Source organism: Rhinolophus sinicus, linkage group LG10, assembly GCF_036562045.2.
Source record: "Rhinolophus sinicus isolate RSC01 linkage group LG10, ASM3656204v1, whole genome shotgun sequence".
Classification (NCBI taxonomy): domain Eukaryota; kingdom Metazoa; phylum Chordata; class Mammalia; order Chiroptera; family Rhinolophidae; genus Rhinolophus; species Rhinolophus sinicus.
In genome coordinates, this window is record NC_133759.1 from 108,803,968 (window position 1) to 108,816,206 (window position 12,239).

A 12,239-nucleotide genomic window follows, 5' to 3' on the forward strand; every position below is an offset into this window, starting at 1 on the left:
AACGTGGGGAAGGGAGAGGGAGAGAGACAGTGTGTGTGTGTGTGTGTGTGTGTGTGTGTGTGTGTGTTTGGGGGCCTTGGAGAGACCATAACAGATATTCAAATATATTTCAAAGCCTCTATAATTAAACAATGTAGAATTAGTGCATGAATAGCCAGGCTAATAGAACAGAACGAGAAGTTCAGGAATAGACCCAAGTGCGCATGGAAATTTAATATCACAAATCAGGAGGAGGTAAAAAATGGACTATTTAATAAATGGCTTTGGGACAATTAAAAAGCTATTTGCAAAATGATAAAAATGAATTCACACCTCACTCCATTTATAAGGACAAATTCCAAATGGATGGAGATCTAAATGCAAAAATGAAACCATTAAAATATTAGTAGAAAATTGGGTGAATTCCTTTACAACGTGAGAGTGGGGAAAACCTCTCTATGGCTCAAAATCCAAAAAGCATACAAGAGAGGACTGATAAATTAGACCTCAATTTTTTTGCTTTGGCATGTCAAAAGAATTACATACAGTGCTGATGAGCATGCAAAACGCTGCAACCTGTAGCGAGGGATTGGGTAAAGTCTAGAAAACTTACATACCACTCATTGTTTGATCCAGCACTTCCACTCCTAGGGAGGGATCCCAAAGGTTCAGTGGCAAAACACAAGGCTGAAGACACCCTTTAGGCAGAGTAATTCCCCCTACCCCCCCCAGATGTCCACACCCTAACTGCTGGGACCTGTGAGTATGTCACCTTCCATGGCAGAAGGGACTTTGCAAATGTGAGTAAGGTTAGAGCCGGGAAGTAGGAGACTATCCTGGATGTCTGGGAGGAGGAGGCAAGCGAATCACAGGAGCCCTGAAAAGTGGAAGTGGGAGGCAGGAGAGCTGGTCGGAGAGATGAGAGGGAAGGAGACAGTGGAAGCCTCAGGCCGACGCTTCCTGTGAAGGTGCAGGAAGGGGCCAGGAGCCCAGGAGTGCGGATGGTGACAGCCAGCTCGGCTCCACCACACGAGGAAGAGAATTCTGACCACCAGGCGAAGCGGCAAGGAAACGGCCTCTCTGGAACCTGCGGACAGGAATGCAGTCCTGCCAGCACCTGCAGTTCAGCCCGCGAAACCCAAGCTGGACTTCTGACCGAAAGAGCTATCAGATGATAATACTGTGTGGTTTAAGCCGCTAAGGTTTTGTTCATTTGTTCTGGTGGTGATGGAAAAGAAATGCACACCCCGACATCCATCACCGAGGACCAGCTAAATGAACAGCCCTGGCACAGGGGAGACGGCAGCTGAGCAGGCGGAGGGAGTCTATATGGCCACACGGTGCCCTGTGAGCGGCCGGCTGAGCTCTGAATGCAGCATGCGCGGTGCCCAGGCCAGGTAGGAGGGGCGCAGGCACGCACACCTGCTTACGGCGAGAACCTGGGAAGGATGAACCCAAGACCCAGATCGGGCTTTTGGAGGAGAGAGGCCACAGGGCAGAGGGAGAATGGTGAGCACGAACGTCTCAGAATCCACCTTTTTTATACAGCTTTGACTTTGCGATCATGCGAGTAAGTTACATGTTCAAAGATAAACTACACTGAAAATGTTTTAACATTTGTTAAAAAGTAAAATGATTTTTAAAGAGAGCAACCACTAAAGATTGAAGCAAAAGAACAAAACAAAAACCCTGAAGTGAGTGAATCTAATTTTGTATGAAGTTGGTGATATAAACACACAGAGAAAGGAATTTTAAGACTTCCGAATTCCGAATTTTGGCTGTATATGCGCAATGTAACATAGTCTAAGGATAAATACTTAAATTGCATTCAGCAGTCTTATTGTTAGTAGTACCACTGAGATTCCAATTCTGAAGCTTTTTACACAATAGTGGGATAAAGAGACTAAGCAATCATGTTAATATTGCTAAAAACACAATTTCATGCAAGGGAAAGGGTACGTAAAACATAAATTCAAAGTGAAGTGATCTTAAATTTGAATTGGAAATATCAGTATGAACTCATGACGTTTCAACAATTGTGCATTTCCCCTCTGCCCACTGGCCAGGTCTAGGAGCAGTGACTGCCAGGAGCAATGAGCACCCCTCCCCCACCCTTGGTGCTGTGGGCTTTAAATGCCATTTGACACCAATGGGAACCAGCCCCCCCCCCCCCCCCACTGCAGGAATGGCTCCCTTTGCACTTAGGGCAGGAAGGCACAAGACCCTAGGACATCGTGTTGGGAGGAAATCATCAAAGGTTAGGAAGCTCATGTCAAAGGGGCTGGAAGGTGAAGGGCTGCCCATGGGCCAAGATGGGTCAGTTTTAGGTTCAAAAGGAGTAACGGCTGCAGTGGCTGAAACACACTGAGTGTATAAGCATCTATGCTTTCATAACGGTACTCAGGAAAAGGTAGGGCGAAAGAGAAAGAAAGCTCTGTTTAACGGGGTCTAACTGGGGGACCAGTTCCATACTCTGAAGCCGGGAATTAAAAGAAGAAGACTCAGCATTTATCCTGCCTTCCTGTGTTCAGGGTAACCAATGAGCCTGAGGGGTGACGGGAAGCGAGGAAAGACTGAGAGAAAAATCACCATTTTGAATATCTTAAGAAAATACTTAATTTAGGCCCTTAGCTACAAAGCTGATGGGGGAAGCAGATCGGGCTGTGGATAGGTGACGGCGTCCCCAAGTGGGACAACTAGACCCGTGTGCGCCCTGATGTGCTGCAGTCTGAAGGCACACAGTGCCACTGGAAGGTGTGCCCGACAATGACAGGACAAGGTGGAAACGATCCCATCAGGTTTTGAATGAACTTCCCAGTTTACAGGAAACATGGGACAGAGGAACAGGAAGTCAAAGGCACATCTGCAACGCAGGACGTTTCAAGGGACAACTGGGGAGGCAATGACATGGGGAACACAGGGGGGGGTCTAGATGAAGGAGACTTCCTCTACAGTGGCAGAAGGCAGGCGAGTGGCTGCTGGCTGGGGCGGAGCCCCCGGAGGAGTCACAAAGGGCACAGGAGACGGGGTGATGGGTGAGGGACATACTGGGACTGTGGTGAGGGTTTTCACAGGCATACGGACATGCATTCCCAAGTCAAAGCTTAGCAAAGTGCACCCTAAATACATCAGGTTTACTATATGTCAATTATACTTTGATAAAGCTGTTTAAACAATTTTTAAACGATTTAGGACACATGACAACCAAACGTGTAGTGTGAACTTTGAGTGGATCCTGTTTTCTTCAAAACCACAGTGAGAAGATGTTTTTGGAAAATTTGGGGAAATCTGAATTCGGACTAATTTTAGATGATATTAAGGAATTTTTATTACTTAGGTGTGATGATGGTATTATAATTATGATAAAAAGTATCCGTATTATAACGTCAAGTTTTTATGGGAGGGAGACATGCAGACAAATGCACAGACTAGGAGATAGTCTTCCCAGCCCAGCTGAGCCCACCAGGCACCCTCTCCTGTGCTGGTTCCCACAAGACCCCAGACCCAGTACTCCAAGGCCAAAAGGTGCTTTTCCTTCCGGAACAGCACCGAAGTGGAATCATACGATTTGCACTCAAATGATGAGCCTGGCTTCCTTTGCTTATCATCATGTTTGTGGAACTTGTCCACATGGTTGTGTGTACACGTATCTTCGAGATACTTGCCGATTATTTGGTGGTGAAATTACATGGGGTCTGAGATACGCTTTAAAACACTTCAGCAACAACACAAGGGGACTGGATAAAACTAGATAATAGCTCACACGTATCGGGAGTTCATTATAGTATCCTCTTTCCTTTTAGGTATGTTAAAAAATATAAAGAAACAGGTTGTGGGACAGAAGCATAAAGCAGACATGCGGGGCAGAGAGTGCTTGGGTTCACCACATCACCCCCTTCTTGGGCAAACTCAGCGACACTTCCCAGACTCCCGTGGACGGAACACAGTATAGGTGGTGTGATCTCGTCTGGCTCTGAAAGCACAGAAAAAAGCTCTTGTGTGGTGAGCCATCAGGACGCTGGCGTTTCTGTCACTGAGGCCTGGCCTCGCCTGACACCCAAGTCTGAAGCTGGCACCGCATCCTTGGCACTCACCATGCTCAGCCATAAGGTGGCCCAGGCACCCCAGGGTACCCCACATGCTCCTGGGCCCTTTAAAGTGCTTGCCCAGCTACTTCTGATGGATTTGAAGATGCTAGATTTGCTTTTCATGTGGCATCGCCATTTTTCTCCTATTCAGTGGTTCCCCTTATCTTTGAGGGAGACATTCCAAGACCCCCAGCGGATGCCTAAAACCGCGGATAGCACCAAACCCTGCATATACTGTGTGTTTTCCTACATGTGCACACCTGTGACGGAGTCTGATTTATAAACCAGGCACAGTAAGAAATTAACAATAACCAAGAATAAAATAGGCTCGTTATAAGCATGCCCTGTAAGGAGAGCATGTGAATGGCTTTGGGGCCATTATGAAGTGAAATCAGGGTGACTCGAGCACAAGCACTGTGATCAGGGACCATAGACCTGGTAACAGACGAGTCCAAAGTGACCCACGGGCAGGAGTGTCTGCAGCGTGGAGACGGCGGCCGAAGGGATGAGTCACGTCTCGGGCAGCAGAGTGGGCCGGTGCAAGATGTCATCGCGTTACTCAGAGCAGCGCGAAATGTAAACCCTAGGGATTGTTTATTTCTGGGATTCTCCATTTAATGTTTTCGGACTGCAGTTTTGGTTTTCATTCACTGGGGATTTCTTTTTTGCGTATGATGTGAAGTAAGAATATACTGTGATTTTTTCTAAGTTAACAATTGTTCCAGCCCCATCTATTGATCAGCCCCAACTAGTTAGTTCGTACCTTTAGAATCCTGCATACGTTTCTAGAAATGGTTGCTTCACGAGAACTTTGACTATGGCTACGGAATTTGTTCCCTAACGTCTGGTTAATTCCCAAGAGTGAAGTGGCTTACAGAGGAGTAGTGATGAAAATCACTACTCTGACACTTCACTGCTCCCGTAATTTGGCTCTTTTCTCCTGCTGTTATCCAAACACGGAAGAGCGGCTGTGTCGCCCGCTCTGACCCACAGCCCTCCAGTGGCTCTACTGCTTCTGAGTGACATAGAAGTCCTTTTTCTGACTGTGCGATGGGCCCTGGGCGCCAGGCAAACCCCTTTCCCACCAGTCTTCCTTCCCCTCCCCTCCCCCAGCCTTAGGACCCCCTGCTGGCCCTCACGTGGAACATGCACGTTCCTGTCCCAGCAACTGGACCTTCTCTCTCCCAAGAGAGAAATTTCTCCTTTACAACAGAAACTTTGCCAGTTTTTGTTTACTGCTTTATCCCTCATGCCTAGGATAGCAACTGGAAATAAAATGCTTTATTAGTATTGTTGAATGAATGCATATTCATGCATGCATGCATTCATTCATTCATTCGATAGACAAGTCGTATCAATTCACCCTCTTAGTATGTTTGGTAGCTGATTGTGATACAGAATTTTTTGAAAAATCAACCAACTATGCTATCAAATTTTGGATACCTCTTTTGAACCAACTTGAGTTTTAACCCTTATTATCCCTTCTATTGTCCAGTAAGACTAACATCTCGGGTTCCCTTATCTTTCCACATCCTTTCCCCAGACCCCAGTTGTCTTCAGCCTCCAAACATGACCACCCTGCAATCCGCCCCTACGTCAGCTCCACTACCGGCTGATCACTGCCCATGGTCTCTCAAATGCGGGCCCCAGAGCACTGCTCGTAGGCAACTCCAACTCTCAGCTCTGATGAGACGCTTACCTGTCCCTCCACGACCCATCTGGAGATCGACGTCTTCCCGTCATAGCCCGGTCGGAACTGAAGAGTGGCTGAGCGAGGGCTGATGTTGGAAATGACCAGATTGGATGGGGCACCAGGAAGTTCTAGAGATAAATGAGAGAGGAAAGGTAGAGATTTAAATTCTGGCACAGCTGAGAAATGCATCAAACAGGTCGCAAACAAACATTTTCAAAATGCATTTGTATGAAAAGGATTTGTTTTCAAAACCATGAAAGCAAGGACATAGCTTCCCCAGGAACATGATCACAGTGTGATTCATACTTAGTAGGGTCACCTAACAGGCTCCCTGCCATGTGAAGTGGCACTTGGGGACAGTAATGTGGCCTCTTCGAGGGTAAACTCTAAAGGTGGGGATTGTCTTACTCATGTCCGTTCAGAGCAGGTACTTGTGGGACAGATACTTGCTGAATGAAGCGAGGACGAACGAGCGGCCCTAAAAGCACACAGAGAACTGGGTGCCCTCCTCCCCTGGATGGTGGCCTTCATGCACACGCACACACCAGGGGTCCCAGGCAGCATGACACCGGCAGGTGGGCAGCTCCTGAGCCTCTGGTTTCCAAGACAACCACATTCAGGTGAAAGTGCAGAACTCTCCCCACTCCAACTGGGTCCAGCTGCCTGGCAACTGCATGGGGGAGGGTGTGTTCTGAACGCTCCTGCCCTCCGCCCTCCACAGCTACCTGCTTGCTGCATAGAGACCCTTTGGTAGGCTCCTCCCCCAAAGGGCCTGTCCCACTCAGAAGTGAAAGACTGTGACTTCAAAATGACAGCTCTTACATGAGTGTGCAATGCGAGACACTCTAGAGAAAGATAACGGGGTAGAATGAAGGAGAGAGATGCAGTGCAAGCAGCAGAAAAGGCTTTCAGGCTGCACGGCTCCCGAGGAATGGCTTCCTCATCGCCGCTGCTTGGGGCATGCAAACCCGGGCTTGCACAGGAACACTAAAACCACTCTCGTGATCAATTCCGCACTGGCACAGGCAGGTCTCTAGGATCTCAAGGGTCCTTTCCACATCTACTTTAATGAATTTGAGGCAGAAAATGTTTAAATCGAAGGACAAGTGACGCTTCTTTATATTTCTCAGTTCTCTGGATTCTTAAAAGAGTCCTTCAGTCATTAACGGATGGAAATTTCAAACACAGCAAACAGAATACAGCCTCCAAAGTGGTCGCCGTCATGATTTTGCTTCTGGCCGATGCTTAGAACACTCAGTGCCGTCTTCGGAAGACTCTGGCTCCAGGTGACCTGACTTGTACCTTGCTCTCCAACGCTTCTGAGCGACATGAGAAGTTTTTCGGCTGTGTGATTGGCCCCGGGCTCTCTGCAAACCCATTTTCATCAGGGATCCATTCAGCATGGTCAGGCCCCCCCCCCCGCCCCGAGTCCCGCTCTGCAGCTCATGTCATGCTCGTCACAGGAACGCTGGGAACAGGGGCCTTCTGGAGGCCAGCTAGTCTGCTCCCTGCCCTGGTTGGACAGTGTCCAAACCATCCAAGAGAAAAGCTGCTCACACCTCTGGGTGGGCTCCAAGGTGACCCCCAGTCACTCTACGTGAGCTATTTCTAACAAATTTAACAATATGCCATCATTACCACCACCCCTAGTTGTTAAAGTACTATTTTAAATATGTGCTTTGGGAACTGGCTATTTACTAGAAGAACATGAATCTTTGTGTAAGCCAAAGACTTCTTTCTCAAAAGAACAAATGTACTTTGTAAATCCTTTTTATAAAATACCAGTTGCCTCAGAATCTGGCCCTGACCAGCATCCTCCATGGCGCCTGAGGGCTTGTTCCACAGGCGCATTCTCCAGCCTCGCCCAGCCCCGGAGGTGACCCTGGGGAATGCGCCCAGCAAGCAGTTTTTAAAGAAGCTCCAGGGATTGATGCACGTGACAGTAGGAACCACTGCGTTGGCAAGAGGACAGTGACGGCTGTTTCTTTGTGGACAGTAGACTTGCTTTGGGACACTGCTGGGCTCAAGGCTCCCAGCTGGCAGGGTGGGTCTAACGGCTTCTAGAAAGTTCCCTAAGAGGTTATGCTCCTTTCCACCACCACATATAACTTGTTGGGCTGCTGGGTTGTCTCACTGACCTGTGAGGAGGGGTATTGAGCTGTGAGCACATTTACTCCGAGGGGATTCCTTTTTGACTGCACATGTTTGATTTGTTTTGTTTTCTCTTCAGATCATGCTTATTACCCTTGCACTAAAATAATCAGGTTATAAGACGGAACTGGATCTGGGGCTACCATATGGGATAAATGCTGGTTTCGGAGGGATCTTTCAGGCCCTTATGAATAAAGCAACCGTGCTGTTCTCAAAGACCAAAATAAGGTAGACTGACATCTTTTAAATGGCAAGAGACCTACAGCTTTAATTACAAAACTGAACTGGTAACCCCACAATATTTTATCACAGGTATTTATGGATTCCTTGGAGAAGCACTTTCATTTTCAACATAAACTTTAAAACGGGAGAGAAAACGATGAGTAGCAATCGTCCGGAGCTGAAAGAAGTGAGCTAAACCTCTAAGGAGGCAACCTGCATTTCAAAGGGACGTGACAGCCAGTGTCACCCATTCCCACAGCAGCCAGCGAACTCAACCTTAGCAGGTGGCTTTGCGTGAACACTCTCCTCACCTAGACGCTGTCTCTCCCTCTCTCTCTTTCCCTTCCCTTCCCACCTTCTCCTACTGCTTTTTCTGTACTCGAACACAAATGTTCATTGTTTTGTTGAATGAATAAAGTTTTATGCTTCGCACTGTAGATGAAAAAGGGGTTCTATGGGAAGCCACCTCAACAGGGTGATCTAATCATAGATTCCTCACTGGGCAATTACACGTCTTGTCCCAGGCATGTGATTTCTTTAGTAAAAGGCTCACCTTGGCCTTAAGCAGTCCAATCCATTGTTTCTGTGCATCTAGTTCACACACCTTTGAAATGCCAGAGTGGTCCTCTTTTCCAGACCCCTCAGAGGCGTAACCACCCTCAAGGGAGCACATAAACTTGTTAACTATCCAGTAATCTAAACCCCGCCTTGCTTTCTCCCACCTTCATGTAAATCTTCCTTAGTCCCATCCTTAATTTCAAATGCATATGCACACTGTTACTGTCTGAAACTTCTGAGATCCTGCGTTCTGGCAATTGTCATCGGTTTGGCTCAAGTAAACTCAAATAAATTCTTAATAAAATGTTTCTGTAGGTGTGGACATTCCTTATGTTGACACTGTTCTCAATTTTAGTATCAACATTCCCTACTTCTCTTTCTCAAATAAGGTTTGCATTTTCCTTCTGTGAGGTCCTTGATTTATAGTTTCCTTGGAGGGCGGGACCTCAGTCCTGGAACCCAGATCTCTCCTCCCTGTCCATCAGCCCATTTCCACCAGCCCACACCCTGACAGAAGAAAGGTTAAGCCACGATCAGAAGACGCTGGGAAACAAGGCTGACGGTAGGTCATCATCCACTTACCCCCCAACCATCACAGCAAGAAACTGATACCCCTCTTTCAAAAGCCCCCGGTAGCTTCTCCACAAAAATGCCAATCAACTCTGAGTGTCAGAAATCTCTAAGGGAAACGAGGAGCAGGGAGGCCACAGTGCGATCTTACTGACCTGGGGGCACTCCAGAAGAAATGGTGGATGAGGTCGCCAGGCCGGCCCCCAGCGCAGTGAGGGCGGCCACCTCAATGGTGTAGGTGGTGAGAGAAGACAGTCCTTGGATCTTATATTCGTGCGTCGTGCTATTGAGGGTGTGTGTGAGCCGAGAGTTGTTCTTCCCGTACACTTCCCAGGAAATCTGATAGCCTAGAAAGTGGTAACAGAGTTAGTTTGGGGTCTCCTGAAAGCCAAGGCAAAGGCTGGTCTTGTGGATCCCTGACATCTGGGAGGAACCCACTGCCCTAACGAAATACGCTTAGAGTTGCGCCTCCATCCTGTATGCTCCCCGAGAAACCCCTACAGCACCACTTCGTCCTGGGTGGCCTGGCCCCACGCCACAGAGCGAGCGGAGGAGAACAGGCCCGTCTGACATTCTGGTGACCTCAGTAGCTGGTGCATGGATTATTGAAGGATGACGAATGATGCGGCCAGCCTGCTGTGCAGGACTTAACCTTCTCTTGTCAAATTATGGATGCATCTCAGCAATATTTCCATTTTTATAAGCTCATATTTTCATTAGACAGTACCCTAAATCAGAAGCTTGCTGCTGGGTTGCAACTAATTTGTGGAAACACGGCTCCTTTTCCTCCGGGGATGACGGATAGAACACTTTTCCCCTGTGCGGAGCGCCTTGCCTTAAAAGGTGTCTCTTCACCCAAGTATATAAGTTTCGCTTCTGGCTCAGCCTCCCCCGCCTTTGAGCCCGTTTTCCTAGTGAAATCTGATTTTTCCCCGTACTCTGTTCAGCCCAGCAGGGCCTCATAATCACAATTTATTCAACCTCAGATACCATCGTGATTTTGGGCTCAGAAAAAAGACCCAGCCAGCCCCTGAATCAACCCCCTCGGAGGGGAGTTTATGTGATTAGAGAAAGCTTAAGCCTGTCTTGTGAAGAGGGAGACGGTGATGGAAAGGGCTCCCGGGTCCCAAGGCAAAGGGAAACCACTGAAAACGCTTGCTTTTCCTTCTTTCCAGTCAATAAGCTCGGGGATGCTGACGCACGAGGAGGCGTCCTAAAGTTCCTTCCCATTCTGATGAAAGCAATAAATATAGTTAGAAACCTGTACTTCAGGTAAACAAGAATTTAGAGGACAGCGTTTGTGACTTTAATATTAAAAAAAAAAAAAGATAAATGTCAGAAGCCGCTGCCTGCTTGCTGCCCCTCAGCCCTTCCAGCCCAGGGAGCAAAGGCAGGCAGAAAGCTGGGTGCCCCAGTGCACATCAGAGCCCCCCAATTACTGCCGAAGGCCACAGTGGCTTCTGGGCCCCGGCCCCGGCCCCTGTGGACCGATAACCTCTTCTTCGGCTGCAGGACCCAGCCTGCCTGTCTCCCACGGGCTGACCACTCAACGCCGCCCTCTGCCACTCCCACCCTGGCTCCAGACGACCTTAGGATGTTGTCCTCCTGGCCACCCAACCTGACGCCCACCCCGCCATTCTCAATGCACTAAAATCAATCAGTTCTTCCCTTTTTGCTAATTCAGAATTTTGAAACTAATTGTACAACTTTAAAAAGAGACAAGCCTTCCAGGGAGCGAGTACTAATAACTTCACACGCATAGAGAGTATTTACCACGGCCCTGTGGTGTTCCGAGCCCCTATACATATTCATTATTTTGTCTTCACAGCAGCCCTCTGGATTGGAGCCGCCATCACCCTCATTTTACAAAAAAGAAAACCGTGGTACAGCGAGGCTGGTGAACTTGCTAGAACCTGGCCGGGGTTTGCAGGGAATGCCCAGGCTCTTCGCGCCCCCAGGGCCTCCTCCCAAGCCTCCTTGTCTTGCAAGTCTTGACATACGAGGAAGGTGGGCAGCCACCCCTGACCTTGGTGGGCTCTGCCTGATCAATCTAAATAATTTGGCATTCAGGGTCTCCTCTGAAAGGATGGAAAGAGACAACCTTGTCTGTCAGACCATTTTATTTGTTTAAAAGCTGTTCTTCATCAGAATTTGCTAAACCAAAGCGTCTTGTGCAGCATGGCAATCTGGAGCCCAAACACCGCACCCCAGCGTGTCAGCAGGGCAGCCGTGCGGGGCTGATGGGCACGGTCACTCAGGCTGCTCCAGCCATCACGGATGCCCGCAACACCAATGGCTGCCCGAGGAGCCTCCTCTATGCAGGCAAGGCACGAGGAAACCCCGGCAGAGGGGAGTGCAGGCCCGGCCGCGCCATGGGAGATGGTGCGAGGTGCTGGCCGCACACAGGTGGACGGAACTGTGTGCATGTGCTGGGGAACAGACCCTCCGATGTCGCACAGTGTTTTGGGACGTGCATGTTTCAGGTGGTTGCAGCATGTGAGGGGTGAGAGGACAGAGCTGCCAGAGCCAGGAGCCGGCCGCCTCCAGTCGGTACCCTACCTGCTCCGAACGGCTGCCTAACTGAGACTAACGATCGAGGGAGCTTCAGAAATAATTTTCTGTTGATCTGAAGTAAATTCTCTACAAGAGAGCAGTACATCCAATCACAAACTGTCTGTCTGCATCCTGGTCCTCATAAATCAGTTCACGGAGCGAGAGTGGAAGATGCTGGAATTCACAATGAGAGCAAAATGGGCAATTTGCTGGGGTGGGCACAGGCCGCCCTTCCTGGCACCTCCCTCTCTTCCAGCCTCAGATAATGGAGGCCCAGGGGCTGCTCACCTGCAAGTGCTGCTCACAAGGCTGGTAAAGTGTGGCTTCCTACCGTGTTTCCCCGAAAATAAGACCTCGCTGGACCATCAGCTCTAATGCATCTTTTGGAGCAAAAATTAATGTAAGACCTGGTCTTATTTTACTAT

General features: G+C 48.6%; 1 protein-coding gene across 1 annotated transcript in view; it reads right to left on the reverse strand.

The window, feature by feature from the left end:
- Nucleotides 1-12,239, reverse strand: part of SDK1 (sidekick cell adhesion molecule 1) — a 683,166-nt gene that overhangs the window by 106,383 nt on the left and 564,544 nt on the right. Inside the window, exons 21-22 of the mRNA XM_074313985.1 lie at nt 9,417-9,608; nt 5,767-5,888 (exon numbers count right to left, since the gene is read on the reverse strand). Of these exons, the coding sequence (XP_074170086.1) occupies nt 5,767-5,888; nt 9,417-9,608 (314 nt within the window). The remainder of the gene's footprint in view (nt 1-5,766; nt 5,889-9,416; nt 9,609-12,239) is intronic.